The 22,028-nt window shown below is 56.0% G+C and overlaps 7 protein-coding genes across 7 annotated transcripts; 1 reads left to right on the plus strand and 6 right to left on the minus strand.

The window, feature by feature from the left end:
• On the minus strand, positions 1-2,155 carry AYL99_04440 (hypothetical protein; the record flags this gene model as incomplete). Its single annotated transcript, XM_018835954.1, has 2 exons — positions 1-1,891; positions 2,010-2,155. The coding sequence occupies 2 exons, from the start codon at positions 2,153-2,155 to the stop codon at positions 1-3; spliced, it is 2,037 nt and encodes a 678-aa protein (XP_018695604.1).
• Positions 2,156-7,473: 5,318 nt separating this feature from the next.
• Positions 7,474-8,584, minus strand: AYL99_04441 (hypothetical protein; the record flags this gene model as incomplete). Its single annotated transcript, XM_018835955.1, has 4 exons — positions 7,474-8,059; positions 8,124-8,359; positions 8,425-8,499; positions 8,555-8,584. 4 exons carry the CDS (start codon positions 8,582-8,584, stop codon positions 7,474-7,476), a joined length of 927 nt encoding a protein of 308 aa, XP_018695605.1.
• Positions 8,585-9,404: 820 nt separating this feature from the next.
• On the minus strand, positions 9,405-9,907 carry AYL99_04442 (hypothetical protein; the record flags this gene model as incomplete). Its single annotated transcript, XM_018835956.1, has 2 exons — positions 9,405-9,515; positions 9,578-9,907. 2 exons carry the CDS (start codon positions 9,905-9,907, stop codon positions 9,405-9,407), a joined length of 441 nt encoding a protein of 146 aa, XP_018695606.1.
• Positions 9,908-10,447: 540 nt separating this feature from the next.
• Positions 10,448-12,076, plus strand: AYL99_04443 (hypothetical protein; the record flags this gene model as incomplete). The annotated part of the gene is made up of 1 exon (XM_018835957.1): positions 10,448-12,076. The coding sequence occupies one exon, from the start codon at positions 10,448-10,450 to the stop codon at positions 12,074-12,076; it is 1,629 nt and encodes a 542-aa protein (XP_018695607.1).
• Positions 12,077-12,644: 568 nt separating this feature from the next.
• Positions 12,645-17,834, minus strand: AYL99_04444 (hypothetical protein; the record flags this gene model as incomplete). Its single annotated transcript, XM_018835958.1, has 2 exons — positions 12,645-12,647; positions 12,705-17,834. 2 exons carry the CDS (start codon positions 17,832-17,834, stop codon positions 12,645-12,647), a joined length of 5,133 nt encoding a protein of 1,710 aa, XP_018695608.1.
• Positions 17,835-18,319: 485 nt separating this feature from the next.
• Positions 18,320-19,231, minus strand: AYL99_04445 (hypothetical protein; the record flags this gene model as incomplete). Its single annotated transcript, XM_018835959.1, has 1 exon — positions 18,320-19,231. The coding sequence occupies one exon, from the start codon at positions 19,229-19,231 to the stop codon at positions 18,320-18,322; it is 912 nt and encodes a 303-aa protein (XP_018695609.1).
• Positions 19,232-20,012: 781 nt separating this feature from the next.
• AYL99_04446 (hypothetical protein) lies at positions 20,013-21,908 on the minus strand (the record flags this gene model as incomplete). Its single annotated transcript, XM_018835960.1, has 5 exons — positions 20,013-20,506; positions 20,566-21,304; positions 21,358-21,644; positions 21,705-21,716; positions 21,794-21,908. The coding sequence occupies 5 exons, from the start codon at positions 21,906-21,908 to the stop codon at positions 20,013-20,015; spliced, it is 1,647 nt and encodes a 548-aa protein (XP_018695610.1).
• Positions 21,909-22,028: the final 120 nt, after the last annotated feature.

The raw sequence follows: 22,028 nt of genomic DNA on the forward strand, positions 1-22,028 counted from the left end.
TCACCGGCCAGAATTCCAGCCCCGGTCAAACAGATCTCGGCGAAAAGGGTCGTGAGACTGGGATCTGGTGACGGGAGGAGGCGGCGGAGGGCCCGGGGGAAACGTTCGGGATGTGGCGAACATGCTCGGTATAGGAGGGGGAGGGAGCGGTGGAGGAGGCTGTAAGGATAGTCCTGTGCCGTAGCCCAGGGGAGGTGGTGAGTGTGTCTGTCGTCCGGTAAAGCTCGGCTGGTAGTCACCGGTTCGACGACGTTGCGTCGATGGGCCAGGGTCGGTGCGTTCACGCGAGGAGTCGTCGGACACGGTGGGAGTTTCCAACAGGCCACTGGGTGCGTGTGGACCTCCTGCGCTCGCCGCTGCCATCCTCCGCTGTTGAGGAGATTCCGGTCGTGGTAACAGCTGTGCCCCCGAAACGTACCTCAGGGCCAAATCACGAAAATAGTTCCTCTCCGACAAATAGTGGTCCCGTTCTTCGATGAGATCCCTCAGCTCCTGCTGGAGTCCTGCGATCGTCTGCGAGGCTTCCTTCTCCTTCTCCTTCCTGCGTGCACGGAAGCGTGCTGATGCCCCGGCATTGCGCTTCCTCTTCTCGTCCGCCACCTTTGATGCCTGTTGCAGGTCCAATTCCACGGGGATGTTCAGCGGGCCCTGATCAGTGTCAAGAGTCATCTGATACGAAGCAGGACCTTGCTGGTAGCCCTCGTGCGGCCCGTGATGTCCCGGAGTCTCATGAATGTACAAACCTCCACCCCCAGCGGAGATCGCCCTGAATGGAGCGGGTGGCTGAGCAGGCGGCGGTTTGGGGATTCCATATCGAAAGCGCGGCGACGGATAGTCGATTTTGCTATATGGAGGCTGTCCTGTCGAAGACCGCTCGGCTTGGGAAGTTATAGCGGGCTCAACTCCCCGGGGGACCGGGCTTTCCTGGACGTGCGCCGAGCGAGGTTGTCCTGGTTCGGGTGGGATCATGCCACCCAGATGTGCACCGGTCGCAAGCGCCAGAGGAGGGAGAGGCGGAATCTCAGCTGTCTGATAATGACCCGGCTCGGCGGTATAAAGGCGGCTGCCGGTGCCTGGTGGGGGTTGTAGTGGCCGGATCGTAGATTGAAAGGCGGGATTCCTTCTCGCTCCCAAACTTGCTGCCCTCAATCCCGGCGACTTCGGGGTGAGGACACGCCTGCCCAGGCGTCCGGAGCCCTGCTCGAACTCCCGAGGGGGAGACCTGGGTTCGGTACGCTTTCGACTGCGCGGAGACTCGGCCGGCGCCGGGATCAGGCTATGGCTGAGGTCCATGGCGGGATGGGCGGCCCGGGGTCTGACATCTGGAGAGGTGGTGTCTTCGGGCTCGAATGGAGGGTTCAGAATGCTGTGCACACCAAATGCTCGGGAGGGGGTCTGGACACTGGACTCGGCCGAATGTCGACGAGAAGATATTCCCAAACCCACTTCCGTCACAATCCGCCCTGGCGCGATGCCCCCGTAGCCGCCATACGGCTCTATTCGAACAACGCTCGCCGTGCTTGGTCTCGAGGATTCTGCGCTGCCACCGGACGGGTGAGATTGCGGGATGCGTCCTCCAACGGTGGTGGGAGTGGTGATAGACGGATGTTCTGTCGGAGGGGGGGATGGTGACATGTACTTGTTATGAGCCTCCTCGTGCGGCTGGTCCCCTTGTCGCGACCATGGATGTCCCTCCTGCGGCTCTCCTCCGCCTTCCCTCCTCCACCGATCCTGAGGTCCTGGGGTCGAGGTCGGACTCGTCGGGCGAGACTGATAGCTCCACGAGTGCTGAAAGTATCCAGAGTTGGGAGGGGACCTGGGATATTGCTGGAAAGGGGAGATGGTGACGCCGAGAGTCGCCAGGTTGAAAGCCTTGTCGTTGACTTGGGCACTGGGCAAAAGTCAGGTCAGAGGAAGTGACTAGCTGGTAAGCTCGCGCGAGCCCCGACTTACAAGAGTACTTCTAGAAAAGTCACGGCACTCCGGGGGGAGGGTCAGAGCAAGGTTACAATACCCGCGAAGGCCAGCAAGCCGGACAGCAGATTGCGCCTCCCAAGATCACAAGCATTTGCGCAGCCCACTCCCCGTAGGACTCGCGAGGATCGTCTGATAATTCGGTCCCTTGGTTCAATAGAGGCGGGCAAATGAGAGTCATCAATCTGCAACCCTGGCTCTGAGAGGTCCGTTCGCAAAAAGAGAGAACCGGCACAAATTGAAGCCAGGCAGCCCCCAGAAGCATTAGATGGGTAAAGGGCAAGGGAGAACAAATAGTCTTGACAGGCTAGCCTGAGGTCAGCTCGTAATATTTCATCGCCGGAGTGGGCAGAGTAAGCAGAGGCACTTGGGAGGAGGTGGCCCGCCGCAATTCCTGGGACGGGGAAGCGGGAAGCATTATTTGTTGGTGTTGGAAAAGCGAGATGCTTCCAGGCTTTCTAGCGTTGAAGCCCGCCTGCCTCGTCACGATCTGAGCGTCGCCCTCCCTCCTCTCTCGAAGCCAGGGACGTTTGGGCCCAACGTCGACGAGGGTCTTGGGGCTCCATCGGAGGGCAGGGAGGAGGGAATTAGTGGGTCGCGCCGTCCAGCGGGTTTCGACCATGCGAGGACCCGATGGGATGGAGGGTGATTGAGGATTTCAGAATTCAGATTCGCCCGTGCCTAGGAAGGCCGGGATGTAAGGGCACTAGCTCGTCGTTCTGAGCATGCCCTTGTCAAGCGCGTGATGGCCCCAGCAGGCGGGATGATGGCATCGCTGGGAAGTCAGTTGGTGATAGCGTCCTTGTAGGTGGGCCACGCTTGTGCTGTGGCGCTGCGGAACGTCTGGGGCTTAATGTCATGTCGAAACTGTCAACCCAGCGTGGGGCAGGCTGATTAGACTTCTGGAGGCTGTTGTCTGGTCAAGAACTAATTAATGTCTCCTAGTAACCCCTGTCGAAGAAAAAAGGTGCAAGGGGCAGAATCGGGGATCCACAAAACTCACAGCGAATCCTGCGGCGACCATCTCTGAGATAAATCCCCATGACTTGGAAAGGGTGGGCGCCCTCGCATCCGGACTGGTCCCATGGCTGACCCAGCTCTCTTACCTTTTTCCCCTTCGTTCGTTGGAATCAAGCGGGCAGTGGGTGGGTAGACGTTATTGACAACGCGACCAGGGGTTGATCAGCAATAAAAGACTCTCTCTCATGCAGCCATGTCAGGCATTGTGAGAGCCACCAGCGAGGCGCATTAGCCACTTCTCCTAGCTTGCCTCATTCGGCTTGTCCGCGACGTCGGCTTGCATCCCCCGTTGCAGCTTGGCTTCCAGTGGCCTCGATGAGAGAGTTCGTAGCGTCAAACCCAGAAACTCGCAGCCAGAGAGGAGAGAGGGGGACACGGCTAGGGCAAGGCGATTAGGGCCCTCTGCCGTCAATGGCTGCAATTGGGTCGCGGCTCTTCTGCCACTTCGCCTGGGATCAGGCCTCAAGAGCTGTATCCTTGCCCAATGCGAACGATCCCTCTGCTTTGGGGTCCTGAAACCCCCAGGCTGTCGGTCGCTTTGGGTCAATTGAAACAAGGCCGGCCACACCAGGGGGGTGATGTGAATGCCAAAAAGACGCAAAGTCCGCACAATTCCACTTTAATTCCAGAATGTCACGGGGACGAGAACAGCCTCGAGAAAGTGAAGCCTCCCACTGGCCCGGGAGGCTTGCGATCCGGACTTGCTTGCGGTCTGTACGGGGGCCAAGCGGCGGTTTCCACGAAGCTCGTCAAAAGGAAATCAAAACAACAAAGGCCGTCATCTCAATGGTGGTCAGTGCCCGGAGCTTCCAGATAGTAGTCCGTCTTTTATTGGGCTCACCAGCAGAAGAAGAATGGTGACGTTACCGGCGAGGGTTAGCTTTCTCGAAAGCCCAGGGAAGACTTCCTCGTCAGTGGCGGAAGGCCATGAATAACTCGTACTTGTACTCGGTAGGTGGTCGTAATTCCACTACGGAGTCCTGGTTCCCAAATACCTCCAGTTAGCCTGTCCCGGTGAATGGGCCGCTTAGGACGATCACGTCGATCACAGCTTACCAGGGTTGGGGACGACAGTGCCAGGGCCCTTTGGCCCCTTGATCTCGCTCGCATATCAACGTAGCTACTTTCAGGCGAAAAATGTTCACAGGCTGGACCGTCCAAACGAAATCGTTCACCGCTCCAGGATTTCAATTTGCCCACCGGCATGGTCCTTTTGTGGATCGTCTACCCACGGAGGGGGTCCCTTGCTATCCCCTGCGAGGCGTATTCGCTAGATTACCGAAATAGAGGGCAGGAAGTTCTGGTACGCTCGGCCATCCTTTGAGCAATATCGTCTGTCTCCAAGGACGGTCACGAACAGCCTCGAGTGGTTAACCGGACACAAATTATCACACCTCTGGTGCTGGTGATATCTGCACAGTGGCTATTCACTGTAGGTCAACGGACGAAGCACTCAGCCGTGAAACGTTCCGAATGGTGGCATAGTCCTTGGATTCTGTGCGTCGACAGACACTATGTCATTGTGTCCGTTTTGGGACACGTACATAACGCAGTCGGATCCAACGGCCACCTTGTACTCTTAAAGTTTGACCGGCTGCTCGAGGAAGACGAGCTATATCAGAGTTCGGAGGCCTTCCGTATTATTTGGAGAGATCGTTGGATTGGATCACGACGCGTGCTCCACAGGCAACTCAGGACAACTCGCCGATCGTGTCCAGAAATGTTCAGCTGGACGCCAGATTGCTGGCCCTGTCGCTTTATGAGCGAATCTATTGACGTTAGCCTTGACCACTAGCCGTCTTCCGCACTAGCCGTCGTCGTCGACGCTGCGAGAATGATGTGTCAATGCCGTGACAAACGCCTCCCGCATTCTGCAAGTAGCCCCCCAGGCTTACACTCACCAGGTGGACACCAAAAGTTCCGTATGGGTGTGCTGGAAGTTAAGAGGTTGCAGCTGCTGTGGTCGCTAATGCCTCTACGGCAAGGTCGCAGTCCTTTGTCTCCGCCCGAGTGTGCAGCTGCAGGTATATCTCAACTTGGTGTTCTGCAGGTAAAAGGCAAAATCTCGAGTTGGAGCAAAGAGGCGAGAAACTGGTTGGTGCCATGCCCTTGGGACAGGACAGGACTTTTGCTAGCGGTCTAGGAGACCACATGATTGTGGCTGATCTTTCCTAGCCTTGTGGCCTCCCACCCCTTTTGCTCCTGCATGCCTCTCGTTTCTGCTGTGAGTTGGTGACGCTGATTTACATGGAGCTGCTCAGTCACCTTGTCTATGTACAAGATGGAGGTGTTCTTGAGCGGTCAGTCGCGGGTCCTCGCTCGCTAACCCCGTACATTACGACTGATTGCTGCAACGAATCTGGGGAGTAGTCCTCCCAGAAACGGTTGCGCCTCGGGTGACGCACCAGTGGAATATTGATCAAAACCTAAGACAGGTGATGAACTCTCGAAAGCCGCGCTCATCGGCTAAGCACAGAGGCTGCAGCTGTGACTAGGACTAAACATCCGGCACCGCCATGTATGCAGGAGAGTGTGGGAAGCACCCACCTTCTTCGTAACTACTGGGTGGACGTATCAGATCCAAGACGTCCCAGTTGACAGGAATGAACTTGCTCCCCCGTGGGCTTTCCTTATCAGGCTGTGTCGGGCGCAGAATCAGGCACGTTTTGGGAAGGGGGGTCGTTATGCCTTCCTCAAGACCGGAAAACCAAATACGATGAGGCAGTGTCGATCATGCAGGCATGCAGCAACGTTGGGTTTTGGTGATTCGCCATGTGAACAGAGCACGTCTTTTCGATCGGGGACGTCGCTCTCGATCAGCAATGTTACTTCCAAAGGCGGTATTTGCTTCTCGCAGAACCTTTCTTTCTCGTCACCTTTTGTGGGTGGTATTCCCCGATCTCAAACACGCCGACAAATCTCGTGCTTCCGGCGCGGCCAAAGGAGAGCTGGCGCTGGGGATACCATTTCCCCCACAGGAAGTCAAAGGTCCACAGAAGAGCTTGTTCTTGTTGTTTCTTGTCCATTGGGACCACCAGAAGGCGGTCACTTGATACGACACAAAAACCCGCAGTATAGACAACGGTCTGAACTTGACCGCCTCTGCAGGCCAAGTGTTTCTTTTGGGAGAGGGAGGAGGGGTGGTCGGTTGAGTCGGACAAGTCTGCAAGTTTGGTAAGTGTCCAGAGAGGGTCGACCACGCCCATGGGCCACGTGGGAAAAGTCATCCCACGCGCCCGTCAGGCTAACAAGGAGCCACAATGCCAACCATTTCCTTCTCTGGTGTTGCGGCTAGTGAGGCGTCAAACCCCCTGCAGGCGCTCCCTCGGCCCCCTGTAGCTTCTAGCTGGTCGTATTCGTGATGACGCCCGCCGAGCAGAGCCACCGGTACCGCTTCGGACTCCTGGAGCTCTGCTTTGGGAGTGTGACCGCCCCCCTGAGATATTTCATTCAGTTGGAAGCGAGGTGAGCCCCCTCTTTCAACTTCCCCAGACCAGCACTGGCAATAACTTCTCTTTCTGCCAAACCTGCAAATTGGAGGGTCTGTGACGCAGGGTCCGAGCTCGAAGTCACGAAGTCGAGTCGTCACCCGTCACGTCGGTCGGCCGGGGAATAAGCGAGAGGGTAAGACAGTCACTGGAGACGTGATGGAACTAATTTCTCCTGAGTCGAAGTGTCAATACTGTAATAATGACAAGGCCAGGAAACGCACCTCTATTGAGGAAAACGCAGGTTTCGAACTGCCTGCCCGCCAAGGGCTATCGTTGCTTCGAGATTAGACTCCATCAGTCTTCCCCGAACACCGTTTGTGGCGTATGACGAACGAGGTTGACTTTAAACCTCTTTGACCGTTAAAGTTGCAGGCTAATCACGTCAATCCACGGCAGCGGTGGGAAGGGTTGGTGGTGGACGCAATTTGCGCAAGAGCTTTGGGGCAAAAAGCCCAAGCTTGCGTGACTGCTGCTGGGGGATTCCTCACAGAGAGTGCTACCAGCGGTCCAGCACAGGTGTCGCCGTCTCAGTCAGATTGGAACAATCAAACTTTGATTGTAGGCAGGGTCTGACGCATGCTGAGAAACACACTTTGTGTGGCATCAACCACCCGGTCAAGGAGTTACGTACAGGTGCTACGTAGCCCCGTCACTTCGGCTGCCATCCTCGTCTATGTTATCAGGCGAAGCTATTTATCATCAGCGACCAGGCAGCCTTGTCGCCGGCCCTATCAGCCCTGTGACCTAATAAACCCTGGCCGGAATTTGGTGAAGGATAGGCAGAAAAGGGAGATCCGGGTGATTGACATCGCTTACAGCCCTGTCTCTGATCACTGCCTCACTCAACAGGGCAACTCTTCCCTTGCTGGCGGAGGACATCCGACGTCCGACGTCCAATTTCGCACCCTATCCAAGTAAGTCAACTCATTGTTTCTAGAAGGACCACAAGGCCAGGGCGACTCCCCCTGGGAGCCCTGGGACGGCGGTGCTAGTCCAAGCGAGCTCTGTACTTGGGCATGCCCTCGATGCCGACGTCAATCCTGAACAAATTTCCAGCAAATTTGGCCGAATCAGGGTATTTGTCAGGTTGGTCCTCGGCTGCACTAGTAATGAACAATTCGGTGCCCGCAAAGGTCGGGCAGGTGATGTTGCGTGTCGGGAGATGGATGACTCCCGTGACGGCACCTTGGGGCGATATGCGGATGACCTTGGAACCCCCGTAGCAGGCGTGCCAGATGTTCCCCTCGACATCCATGGCATGGCCGTCCGGGTGGACGCCCTCCTCTTCCAGGTGAAAGAAGACCCTCTTGTTGGAAATGTCCCCCGTCTGGGGATCGTAGTCAAAGGCGTACACGTTCTGAGGCGGCGAGTCAGTGAGGAACATGGTGTTGTCGTTCGCATTCCAGGTGATGCCGTTGGGGATGGTCATCTTGTCGTGCATCGTGTGCAGCGTTCCGTCGTGGTCGAGGCGAAACAAGCAGCCTTCTTCGGTCAGTTTGGCTATCGTGGGATCAACGAATGCCTCGACCCAGAATCGTCCTTGCGTGTCGACCGCGCCGTCATTCGAGCGCATCCTGAGCGCTGGTGTGAGTTGACATACCCTCTCCAATCGTGTTGCTTGGGAGGTACTCGTCTTACCTTCTCGTCTTGTCCTCAGCATCCGGTCCCCTCCAGTACTTGGCGACATATTCATGCTCTCCGGTTTGGAGGTGGAACTTGGTCACGCCGTCCTTTGCGCCAGCCAAGATGACTTTTGAGGGGTCGACGCCCTCAATGTTTGCCGTGACACCAATGGGCTGTTTGGTATCGATGATTTGGACCGAATCGGGTCCCTTGGCCAGATCGATGATGAAAAGCTTTTTATTGTTGATGTCCTGGTGTTGTCGTGGTCAGATAGGCAAGACAACGGGGGAAACGGGGATGGTCCTTGCTCACGAACCATGTACCGAAGTTCATGTCGTTCTTTGGTATAATAGGGTCCTTCACCCAGGCTGCATTTCGAGGGATAATATGCCTACGAGGTAAAGCTCAGTCAAGTTCCTCGAGGAGCGAGTGGGGGTCAGCCAAACCTCCTTGACGGTCCACTCTTGTATACCCATTGTGTTTTCAATGTTGGATCTTTCTTCGTCCCAATAGTATTCACCAACCCAATGGTCTGCTTGCAAATGGTGCTTACCGACGAGAGAGTGAGTGTTCTTCTGATTCTTGATAAGACGGGAACGTGTGACAACTTTTACATCATCATGATATGGTGGAAATGGAACTGAGCGTCTTTTCTTTTTGCCAAGACCTGCAGCTCAACGGCCCGTTCAAGTCGATGGATTCCACAGCATGCACGGTCTAAGCTATGTTACATGGCCATTATTGGTGGTCTCAACAACGGGAGAACTGGAGCATTTGCCATCGACCGCCATCTATCTCATCATCCTGCTGGGCCATGCCGAAGATGACCCGGATCTCTGCCGGAGTTCCTCGTATATAGCCTGTTTGGCAGGACGCCGCTTGACCCACGGCTCGGGAATCTGCATCCTCAACTATCTGTTGGCATGCATCTTCATAGGCTGCCCCTCATCATGGTCCAAGCCTGGCTGGCCCCTTCGGGCTAACCGATCTATCTCGATTTTCACAATGCTGCCACGCAAAACTTTTGACCACTTGGTCTGCCCTATAGAGCCCTCTCTGTCCTTGATCCCCTATTTCTGTACGATGTGACAGGTTCAGAGCACAGCTTAACTATCCTGTGCAGTTCACTGACCATGAAGGGGGTTCAGCCAGCTTCGACAGCACAGACTGAACAGGCCCACGCGGACTCCGAGTCAGGATGCGCTTGTGGTGTCGCTGGGCCGGAGGATTTGGAGTAAACCAGTGCTTCGAGTGCAGGAATTCGTACCACCCTACAGCGAGCTTCCCAAAGGACGCTCATGTTCTCGCTGCCGGAATGATAAAGGCCTTGAGTGCCAACGTAGCATTCCCGTCGTGTGATCGTAATAGCTCCGTGGCCTTGGTCTTTGATAGATCCAGCTCTTCGACCTGTCCCATAACATTAGCAACTCGTGCACAGTCCCAAAGAGACCACCCAGAACGATACACACCAGAAGATTCACGTCCTCGGCAGCGATTTTGACTTTCTTTTTCACCTCCACCTCCTTCTTCGCCTGGGTCTTGGTGGTGTCTTCCTTCTTCTTGCCCACGCCGCTGGCGATCTCCAGTCTCGACATGGCTTTCCCCAGCGCTTCTTGGTCAGCCGCAGAGGGCTGCCTCGTGCCGCCCTCTCCATTTTCGGTCGACATCTCGTTCGCATTCAGAGAATTGAGCGCCGCCGCGGCCTTGCGGTCCTCGGCATTGTTGGGGAGGTTCTGGGACGTTTCGTCGTCTGCGGCATCCACAGCCGCAGTTGAGGCCGAGGGGATTGGTTCCGCCATCTTGTTCCAGGATGTTCAATCGTTGAGGGAGGGGAAGTACAGAGAAAATGCTGTCGTGCGTTGCAATGTGCAGTGGGCGGAATCTCAATTGTCGCACTTGGCCGGCGAATAATCCACCGTTGTTGGCCGCTAGCTGTAAATGGAATAGCGCTATATCAGGCCATTCGAGTTCTTGACTTCAACTTCCGACATCTTTTTTTTCACCGACATATGGTGAAAGTAGAAGGGCTCAATATTTGATCCTGAACAAGGATATTCTTTAGGTTGTACTGCTGAGCGTCTAAGGAGTCTTGATGTCTCTCGGCTTACAACTACATTGCCCCATTTTCTTCTGGCAGTGACTCATCCCTTGTATTATACCTCTTGCATTCTGATTTTGGAAAGCCATCTTCTGAACGTGCTTGCGGGTCTCAGCGATTGTCCTCGACAGCATAGCTTGCTTTGGGACCTTCAAATCGTGTAGAGGAACGTTCGTCCATTCCGGGGAGTCGGCCCAAAGACATCGAGGAAGAAACTGCACGAAACGCCAACCACTATACCATGGCGACAAACGGCACTTCCAAACACGCCGTAACCGGGCCCTGGACGCCCTCTAGCTGGAAGACCAAGCCCATCGTCCAGTCCGTCCAGTACAGCGACGCCAAGGCCTTCGACGCCTCCGTCCAGAAACTGAACACGCTGCCGCCGCTGGTCACGCCGCAGGAAATTGTGAAGTTGAAGAACGAACTCCGCGAGGTCGCCCGGGGCAATGCCTTCCTCCTCCAGGGCGGCGACTGCGCTGAGCTGTTCGACTACTGCACGCAAGAGATGATCGAAGCCAAAGTCAAGCTCCTCCTCCAGATGTCGCTGGTCCTGATCTACGGCGCTAAGAAGAAGGTCGTCCGCGTCGCCCGCATGGCCGGCCAGTACGCGAAGCCGCGCTCGTCCCCGACCGAGGTCGTCGACGGCGTCTCCATGCCCAGCTTCCGCGGTGACATCCTGAACAGCTACGAGGCCGACCCGGCGTTGCGGGAGCCGGACCCCAAGAGGCTGGTGGATGCGTACTTCCACTCGGCCGCCACACAGAATTACCTGCGCGCCGCCCTGGCCAGCGGCCTCGCCGACCTCCATGCGCCCCTCGACTGGAGTCTGGGTCACGTCCGGGACCCCACCGTGCGGGACAAATACCAGGTCATCGTGGAGCGGATCACCGACACGCTGGACATGATGCGCACCATCGGACTGGACACGGGCGGCGGGCTGGAGACGGTTGACCTGTTCACCTCGCACGAGGGACTGCTGCTGGAATACGAGCAATCCCTGACCCGAAAGTTCAAACACCCGGCAAACCACCAACACCATCAACCAACCGCCTCCCTTCGCCCTTCCTCGCCCATCAGTAGTCACCACCAAACCCCGTCCAAGACCCGCAAGACGTCCCTGCCGACACAGCTCCCGCCCCCTTTGCCCCCGACCAAAGGCTACTACGACACCTCGGCACACATGCTCTGGATCGGCGACCGCACGCGCCAGCTGACACACTCGCACGTCGAGTTCTTCCGGGGCATCGCGAACCCCATCGGCGTCAAGGTCGGCCCGAGCATGCCCGCGGCGGACCTGGTCCCGCTGCTCGACATCCTCAACCCGGACCACGAAGTCGGCAAGATCGTCCTGATCACCCGCTACGGCTGCGACAAGATCGCCGCCCACCTGCCGGGTCACATCCGCGCGGTGCAGCAGTCGCGACACCAGGGCACCGTGGTGTGGCAGTGCGACCCCATGCACGGCAACGGCCGCAACGCCACTGTCGCCGTTCCTGCGCCGGTCGAACCAGCAGCCGTCGGACCATCGTCTTCCACAACCTCCTCCGCAGGGCAACCTCCTTCAACCACGACGACTACGACGACGATCAAGACCCGCCGCTTCTCTGACATCCTCAGCGAACTGCACCAGGCCCTGCAGATCCACCGCGCGCACGCGTCGTACCTGGGTGGCGTGCACCTGGAGCTGACGGGCGAGGCCGTGACTGAGTGCATCGGCGGCGCCGAGGGCCTGACCGAGGCCCACCTCAGCCTCAACTACGCCACCTTCTGCGACCCGCGGCTCAACGAGAAGCAGGCCCTCGAGCTGGCCTTTCTCGTCGCCGGGTTTTATCGGGATGATGCCGCCGCCGCCGCCACGGCGGCGTGACTGAGTGAGTGAGTCTCAGGATGGAGAGAGGAAAGAGGGGGAGGAAGAAGAGGAAAAGGAGGAGCAGGAGGAAGGGAAAAAGACGGGATATGTATGCCATAGTTCAGTGGTTCATGACAGACAGGGATGTCGGACGGCAGACGACAGACGACAGCACGGTGTATGTATGGTGGCATGTACCTACGGTTCATGATATCCGCATGGCCATATGGATCGATCATCCGATAATAACCCGGTTCAGAAAAACTGGGCGCAGGGTAGGGATGAATGGTGGAAGGACAGAACGACGTCCACGAATTGAATCAACTCGAATCAGATCAGATCAAAACTGCTGTGGTTCTTCCTTCTTCATATGCATTGTTCATGTTTTCATTCTCAAACCCAGTCTCAACCAAGAATCCAGTCCAGTCCAACCGTAACGCCAAACTCGCAGGATTTCCATCCAAATGTCTCGAGATACCCGCATTTCCAAGGCTAGAGTCGCTCTGCTCGGTCTATATACTTCCGAAACGTGCTTCCCGCCCAAGAACTAACCACGTGAAACTTCCTCTCGCCGGCCAAGATCGCATCACTCCTTTCTCAGTGGACTCCCGAAACGAGGTTGAAATCCCACTCCAGCAACACCCACACCCAGAGTCTTCCTCCTGGCATCTAGCACACCTTTGCCCGATTTGCCCTTCATTTTGACGTGGAACTTCTGCCCGCCAGTTGCTGTTCCCCCAGCAGCGCCGGCATCATCGTCATCACGATCGAAGATGCTCTTGTTGATCTGCTTCGGCGGAGCGCTCATCTGCACCAGCTCCCGTCCCTTTGCAACGAGATAAGGAGTCAACGGCGTAGCTGCCGTGCGAGGATCGTAGTCCACATCCAAGGAAACAGACTTTGGCGTCGATATGGCTGCGGTATTCGTTTTGCGCTCGACTGAAGCAGGCGTCTCACAGTCCTGCTGAGCCATCAGAACACCCACGTTGGCAGTGTCACCACCTCCCCAGACGGTCGCGGCGGTTGGTGAGTTGTACGTCGAACTAATCTCCGATTCGTCTTCGACCCCGATGCAGCTTCGGGGATGCTCAACATGTCCAAATACCTCGTTTCCCCTAACCGGCGTGTTGATCAACTCCTGCTTCATCCTCCCAGTCAATCCCGCGTACTCCGCAGAGAGGCTTCGCCGTTGCTCCCTGCTTGCAGAAAGTAGACCATTTTCGTTGACGAGCATTCTGGGCTCCATGGATTTGCGTCTCCTAGATCCGCCGCGAGGCATGATACTTGCATCGACGGCGTAAGCAGACTCATCTAGCCACTTGATTTCACGCATGCAGTCTAGGACCCAGCCAACCCCAACACAAAGAACTTGGCCCTTGGCCGCGCGAACCTTTTCCAATGTGCGTTTTCCACCATCCTTGTAGACGACATGTGTAATCCCGACGTTCGCAATTGGTGCCTCCGAGTCAGTAGAGTCTTGGTTAATGCTGGCTCTCGGATTCCACCTCCACTCTCTGACCACTCGCGCTCCCATAGATGTGAGCATGTCGATGTAGAAGGCAGAAGCATCCATCCCTTCGCTGGTGTGGATATCGGTATGGACAACTGCTCCATGGAGAACCCCATTTCCGACCTGCTTTAAGGGATTCCGGCCTGTTTGTGGAGTCTTGGTCGCAGATTTCGGCTTCTGTTGAGTGCTGGGAGCTTTGGCTCTGGCGTTAGTAGCAGGTGTCTTGGACGCGGAGGCAGCTCCTTTCGAGGGCGTGAATTTTGGAGTGGCTGTGACCCGGCTAGTGCTTGACTTTGTGCTCATGGCGTAGCGAGGTGTGTTGGCCGTGTTTGATTGCGCGGTAGAAGAGACAATGCTGCTTCTCTTCGATGTGGCCGCTGGCGTTCTGAACAAGGCAGAGCCAACAGTCAAAAAACTCTCATCCTGATAAGCATCTTCGGTCTCGACATCATCAGACGTCAGCTCTTCCTCCGGTAGCTCGATCCCATCAAGTGTGCTATCACCAAAGTCTTCGATGCAAAAGCTCATCTGACCAGGAGTTGACAACCCTGTGGCGAGTGAATTTGCTGGACTTGGTGCCGCACTGCGAATGCGCCGCTGAGGCGACACGACCGACGCGACGTTCGCCTTCGGGGTTGCAAGAGGGTTCATTTCAAAAGAGGGGGCTTCCAAGCTGGGACCTAAGCTACGTCTCTTGACGGCTTGGACGTGCGAAGAAGACAGCGACCTCGGCCTTTTTCTCTGCACTTTGAGCGGCGACGAAGCAGGAGCCACTGCTCCTTCAGGCCGAAGAGGGACCTTGGACACCACGGTATGAACGACTCTTGGGAGACTGGGGTCTGGTCGTACTGGAGTCACGCTGAAATCCATTTCCTGCATGGCAGAGTCGACCTTCGCAGGAGTGCAGTCGTTCCTAGACGGCGAGGTCTCTATGCTCATTGCGGTGACTTCAAACAACTGGTCCTCTGTGTTTGATGGTGCGTTCATGGCATCCTCTTGTTCCTCTGCATACTCAGAAACGCCGTGACCATCCTCGTCATGACATTCTTCTGGTTCGACGATCACTTTGGCGTGGCATTCGGCGCTCTCCTCGGTGGGCAATTCTTCCGTTTCGTCGGTGTCAGACTCCTCTGTCGCAGATTGCTCGACGGGAGCTGTGTTTTCATCACCATATGAGCCAGAAGAAGTTGAGACCGATAGCATAGATTGCTCCTCGTTAACCGTTTCGAGCATCACAGTGGGGACGGTCGCGTTGGCCTCCTGCTCGTCAGCAGTAGCTTCCTCGTCATGTTCTTCCTGAGCTGCGAGATCTTCGGCTTCGTGTGCCAGGGCCTTGAAATCGACCATGGCGGTATCGGATGCGTTGATATAGTTGACCAGGTCGGTCGTCAACTCTTCGCTTGATTTTGCCATATCTTCTCCGGAAGTAGCCTCAGCTTCACTGTCCACCTCATCATTCACTTGGTCAGAAGTATCACGCTCCGAGGTGTCTTGCGGGATCAAGTTGTGAAGATCCTCATCATCTGCCGCAGCAGCATCAGCTCCTACCTGAACCTCAAAGTCGAGCGCAGCCATCCCTTCGGCGAAAAAGTCCGGTCTCGAAGGGCTCTCGGTCAGTGAAGGAGCCAGAGAATGCCGGCTGGCCGTTGACTTTCGTTTGGAAGCTTCGCGACCTGGAGTATCTGGCCTGCTCAACTCGACTGAGCCGGCGATGTGCATCTGAGCAACAGGCGAAAACAGCCCCCGGGACTTTGCAGTGACAGCAGTTTTCTTCTCAGGACTAGCAGCACGCCAACCTTGGACTTGCGCCGCCAGAGGAGTGAAGCCCAGGTTCTTGGATGCGCTCTGCGGCACGACTCCAGTCGAGATACGAGACCGAATTCCGGCACTGGTCATGCTTGGTCCGAAAGTGGGCTTGAAAACTCGGTTGGCTGGGGTCTGATCTCCAGCGAGCTCATCGTCAGAATCGTCGTCGACCTCCCGAACGCGGTTGAAGAGAGCGTCTGACATTCTTGGCTTCTTGACCGAAGTCCCGACAGTTTGTTGGAAATCTTCAGCAGTGTGAGCCTGATTTTCTCGGGGATCAATAATGCCCGATCCCTCCTCTTCGTCAGAAGCCTCACTCTGTTCAAGTTTGGGATCCGCAATGGTCTCGTCCGCCTCAACGGGAACTGCAGCTGTGTTGTCAATGGCATGGACCTCCATGCATTCTCCATAGCCGTCTCCCTCCACAGGTGAATGTACATCGTCCTCAACCGGGGGATCATCCACGACCATTTCCTCGGCCAGGGTCTCGGAAACTGGCTTGACCTTGTCCACCTTGAGAGGGCTTCTGATATTTAGAACGGACTGGTCAAAGTCCATCTCCACGTTGCGTTCTTCGGCCAACTCATCTTCACTCAGTCTATACAACTTGGCAGACCGCTGCGGTGACATGGAAGATCTGAAATGCGAAGACACTGCAATTTCTTCGCTTTCTTCATGTGGCGGCCCTGCCTCGTCGTGATTTGGCGATTCGGGCGACTCTTGCTCGGGAATTCTCCTGAATGAGGGTGTCATCTGAGCAGGCGTCCTCTGCTTCGAAGGCGAGAAGAGCCGTCGGGCAGGTGAAGACAACAAAGACGTCTTAAGCGGAGTGGTTCGCGACTTTACGGCCGACGGGGGAAAGACCATTTTATCAGACAAACCTCGCTTTGGGGATTGATGAAGAATGGATTGGGTATAGGAAGGGTCCAGAACCAAAGAGCCGCCGATATGAGCGTCCGGCACACTGGCTCGGAAGACTGTGACGCCTTCAGGCGCTCGTCGAGGGGACTCCTTCAACGAGTCCTTGGCTGGGGAAGCCGGTCGTCGCGGCGGACTCAGCATGCCCATAATCGCTGATGCATCGCTTTTCTGAGGCGATGCCAAGTGGAGGCCGGGCGAGAAGTCGAGTCTCTTGACAGGCGACAACGGTCGTGTCGCTGCGGCGGCAAGTCCACGCTTGGGCGAGAGGCTGAGATCGCGGACTGGAGTCTTCGCTCCCGCCAGTTCATCTTCCTCATCATCGTCAGTGTCTGCGGGCATTGCCTTGGCGACTTGTGTAATCTTCTTGGGGGTCAACGCTCGATCCTGGATCTTGCTGGTGGTCTCGCCTGCTGTTTGAGGTCTGGATTTTACTGGTTTGGCTGCACCTGTTGCTCGGGTGGTTTTCGTTACTCTAGTAGTAGCAGGCTTCCGGATCGGTTTAGCACGCATGCCGGTGGCCGCCGTCTCAGCCTTGTTAAGGGCAGCCGATTTTGTGCTCTTGGTCTTGGTCATGTTCCTGGGACGTTTGTTCTCTTTCTCATCGTCATCCTCGGGGAGCGCCTCGAAAGTAACCTTCTTCTTCGTAGGGATCATAACACTAATTGTAGGCTCTGCGACGACAGAGGAATTCGTCGAGCCGGCCCTCGCTCGAGTCTGTCTAGTAGTGGTAGGCGCAGATTTGGTATCTTCGACTGGTGGTGCAAGGACCTTCTCCTTCCTCGACCTTCCACGCGACTTGGCTGCCGTAGACGTGGACTCCTGCGGCGGCTCTTCCTCTGGCTCCATTTCAGACTGGGCAGTCCGACCTCGTCCACGCTTCTTGGGCTCTGGATTCGCATTCTCCGCGTTGGCACCCTTGCTCTGTTTACTGGTGACAGTCTCTTTCTTAGTTCGTGAAGTAGCTGGCCTTGTTTCTTCTTGCGTGGCCTTTTCCTTCTTCGCCCTTGCGGATGGCTTCTTTTCCGGCTTGACTTCTTCCGCAGGCGGCGGAGCGGCAGGCTCAGGGTGAGTCTCATTCGGAATCAATGGCGTGACCTTGACTCGTCGTCTCGGTGCTGCCGCGAGACCAGCAGTCGCGGCGGGAGCTGAGGTGTTTGCGGTGGTCCTCGTGGATGTCCTCGACGGCTTGACTGGTGGCTTTGTAACTGCGACCTCCACCGCAACTTCTTCGTCGTCGTCGTCGTCGTCGTCATGTTCACTGTCGTCTTCTTTCTCTACGGGTGCCGGCTTGGCAGACCTCGTGCTTACTCGTCCGCCCTTTGTCGTCTTACTCGCAGTTGTAGATGCGGACTTCTTGGTCACCCGCGATTTGGCCTCCAGGGCCTGTGCCCGACTGGTGGTAGGGACGGCAGAGGCTTTGGTGGTTCGGCGCTTGGGTGCTTCTGCAGTTGTTGTCGAAGCAGCAGCATCGGCGCCGGCTGCTCGGGCGCGGGTGACACGTCGAGGTTTTGCTGGGCTCACAGCTTTCCTCGGCGCCATGGTCACGGTTCCAGCGTTACAACACCGGAAATCACGGCTTGGAAGGAGAGGGATTGTGGTGCTGAGTGCTCTGCGAAAGCACGAGCCACGCAGAAGAGCTGTTGTTAGTAGTACTGAGTAGCAGATGGGCGAATGCGGGGGAGACGAGAGATTTGAGACTCAATGCACAAGCGATTGTTTACATTCGAGATGTTGATGTGGCCGAATCTGGCTTAGTGCCGACACTCCCCAAAATATGCGCTTTGATTGGCTGGCACGGTCGGCACGAGGCTGATCTGAAAATCTCAATCATCTCGTCACGATCAAGAGCTTTTGAGCCATGTTTTTTCCGTGGATTGATATGTGATATATATTTTCATTAATGGTCGTTTCTATGATTGTTGATACCCAGTCACCCCAGCTTTTATCCCAATCCAATGCACACCAATTTTATGTATACTAGTATGGACATGTCAGATTACTTATTATTACCCCAAACGCTGCGCTTAGCAGGTCAACGAGTACAGCGGCGTGGTTGGAGGAGGTGAACCAGCACCCACGACACCAAAACTTGGGCTGGCTCCACTGTCCTGGAGGGTGTACCACCAAGTGTTGATGCCTTCGCCGAAGGCGGTGCATCCGACAGCATCATAGTAAGTCTGCGCATTCTCGACCGAGGCAACAGCTTCTCCGCTGTTCGCACCTGACACGGGCCAGCCGGTCTCGGTAATCCAGACAGGCTTACCCTGGGAGGCAGCAGTGGTATCGTCATAGTCACCCCAGAAGGTCGCGTTGGCATTCTGGATGCTGTTTGCTTTGGTGGTTTCGTACCACGGATAGGCGTCGACACCGAGGAAGTCGCAGGCTCCAATAAGATCGTTCTGGCTGGAGTTGGTCCAGACATTATAGGTGTCGACATGGCCGACAGGCTTGCCTGCCGCCGAGGTGCCGGCGATGGCGGATCGAACTTGATTGATATAGTTGATAATCGTAGCGGGGCCCACTCCAGCGCCAGAGTTATTCTCGACGCCGATAGGGGTGATGCGATAGATATCTTCGCTGCCCACACTGATGCCGGCAATCAAATCGGTAAAGGCGGTGCCATACTGGGTAATGGCGGCTTTGAGCGCGGCGAGCTCATTGGCGAAATCCGCATCGCCAGCCGACGCCCACAAGCCCAGCAGGAGTGTCGTGCCGGTGTCGATGGCGGCAGGGATGGCCGAGATGGGCGTGTTGGTGGTACCGTCTTGGATCATGGTGTACAAGCGAGCAGACGTAAAGCCCAAGGCCTTGGCCGAATTGAACTGGCCCTCAAAGGCGGACTGGTCGTTGCCAGAAGAACCATAATTGAAACCCTTGTAGGCAGCCAGGGTGGAAGGAAGGGCAGCCAGGAGGGCGAGGATCTGCGAGGGACGCATGTTTGTGTAAATATGTGATGTGTTTTATAATGCTGTAACGAGCGTGACGAGTCGATAGATCAAGGGAAATGAAGATGTTATATAGTTACAGAAAAATTTGGACGGGACGAGCAATGAGCTGCAGACAGGGCTGGAGCACGGGGCAGGCCACGAATATGTAAGATGCAAGATGGTTGGGGCAAAGGGCAAAGCTTGAACAGCAGGGGAATGTTCTACCACATCCTGACTTCAAGTGGCGGCGAGATCGAGGCGCAGGGCAAGCAGCTGATGGTGGGTGGTGGAGGGGGAGTGAGCGAAAAAGCAGCCGTTCAATAATGGGGCTCGATCATCGAAGCCTGTTCCTCGCTTGCGGGTGAAGCCATGTCTAGGTAGGGAAAAAATTCTGATGGGATTGGTGACGTAGACGAGGAGGAGAGACAAACTCCCAGTATAGCTGCACCGAGTACCTATTACTTACTGTACCTGCATCATACGAGCGAAGCGACGAGTGAAAACCTTGAAATGCGGGCAAAAAGTTGCTCGGTGGAGTCACGTTGAGTCGCATTGACTTGTCCGCCTGAAACTCGTCCATTCACAGTCTTTGCTTTGCGGGGCCACGGACTTCCACAGCCTACCGAGTACAGTAGGTACATACAGTATGGACGAGGGACAGTAGGTACAGTATGGACGAGGGACAGTAGGTACAGTATGAGAAGAAGAGGAAGGACGACTCTACCTGCAGTACCAACGTGCAAGATATGATGGTGGGATTCTACATACGCCATACAAGTACATACATGACTCATAGCTTCATGCCCAGTGCCTTGTGCACCTTCAAGCTCTGTCGCATACTCAGATCCAGCATGATTTCCTCGCTGCCTCCCGGGATCTTGTACGCCAGCGTGTCACGGTACAGTCGCTCAATCTTCCCTCCTTGTCCGCCACGTGAATAGGCCAGACCGCCAAACACCTGGGCCGCCTCCTTGGTGCAGAACTCGAATGTCGTGGTCGCTTGAGCCTTGAGCCCCGCGATGGCACCTCCCAACCGGAGCATGGCCTCCGTCTCACCCATCCGCTGGCATTGGTATACCAGATTCTCCAGCCAGTTGTAGCTGGCCTCGATTTGGCGCGCCATGTGAGCCAGCTTCATGCGGATGACCGGGTGGTTGATGAGTTTCTGTCCAAACGTCTTCCTCTTGGACGCATACTTGACACACTCTTCGAAACACACGCGGGAGAAACGCAGGCACTGGATGATGATGCCGATTCTTTCGTGGTTGAAGTTGGTCATGATCACTGTTGTGGGCTTGAATCAGCGGCTGATATCCTCGACAGTGGCCAGTCCTTTTTCTTACCTTGGAAACCTTTGTTGACCTTGCCTAGGACATTCTCCACAGGCACCTTGACGTCTTCAAATGTCACGTAGGTGGTTCCGCTGCTCCAAACACCTTGACAGTCCATGCGTCGGGTGCTCACTCCCTCAGTGCGCTCGATCAACAAGAGACTGATGCCGCCCATTCCCGGACCACCAGTCCTCACCGCGGTCGTGAAGTAGTCGCACCAGATGCCGTTGGTAATCCACTTCTTCTCGCCGTTGACAATGAAATGCTTGCCATCTTCGGATAGCTTGGCTTCGCACGTGAGATTGGCAACGTCGGAACCGGCGTCGGGCTCGGTGATAGCCAGGCATATTCTCTTGTCCCCAGCCAGGATACCCGGGAGAATGCGATTGACGAGCTCCTTCTTACCGTACTTGATCAACGGAGGACACCCAATCCCGAAGCCTCCAATCAGGTTCCACACCAACCCACCGGAACCGGTTCGCGACAGCTCGTCCGTTAGGAGCATTTCGTGGAACAGGTCCCACTTCTCGGGGGGGACACTCTTGACGGGGTTCTTGACCAGGTGCGTCGGGTACTTGACTCCCAAAAGACCGGCCAGATAGCCTCGTTCTCCCATCTTTTTGTAGATCTCGTCGGGCACTTTCTTACCCTCATCCCACTCCGTCACGTAGGGCTCGATCTCGTTCTCGACCCATTCCCGCACTTCGGCACGGAGGGCCGCGTGAGTCTCGTTGTAGTAGGGAGAATGGTACTGTTGCCCGTTTAGTCGACGCCACCCGGTGATTGGGGAAGCCTTCCACGTACACCTTGATACCAGCTGGGGTCGCCAAAGGGAATCAGAGACCCAAAGGGATCCAACGCCTCCGCTTCCTCTGCAGCCGCCGGGCCCGGTGACGGAGCGACGGTACCAGGTTCTGCCTGCGGCTGGACCTTTTCCGCGGGAGGGGTCGCGGGCGGCGTGGGCGGTGCCTCAACCTTCTTGGTGTCTAACGAGCCGACCTGCAACCTGGCCTTGTATTTCTTGAGGATCCCCTCATTGTGGTATTTCCAGAACTGCTTCGAGGCGTCTTTTCCAGCCACGCGCTGCAGGACTGTCCCAGCGCGTGATTAGTCGACGTGCAACCAGAGGTCAAGGTCGGTCGGATACTCACTCTTCTTCCCACCTGTTCAGCCCGGGGGTCAGTATGTATGGCTTTTCCAACGGCGGGAAGGCACGGGGATGGGGCATTCATCGACTGACCGGGATGCTCGTCTTGGAATTTGGTCAGGTCGTAGACATCCTCGTCGACGATGATGTAGAGGTTGTCGGCCTTGTTGTGCGAGGCAACATCCGCAGTCGAGAATCGTTTGGACATGGTGGCCCTGCTTCTGGACCTAGATCAGAATGGAAGATGAAATGCGAAGCACACCAAGTAGGTAGGAACAGGCACAACAAGGACTTTTGGGTGAAACGGAGAATGGATCAAGGAAAAGGG

The sequence above is a fragment of the Fonsecaea erecta genome (assembly GCF_001651985.1).
Source record: "Fonsecaea erecta strain CBS 125763 chromosome Unknown Scaff3, whole genome shotgun sequence".
In the NCBI taxonomy this organism is placed as follows: domain Eukaryota; kingdom Fungi; phylum Ascomycota; class Eurotiomycetes; order Chaetothyriales; family Herpotrichiellaceae; genus Fonsecaea; species Fonsecaea erecta.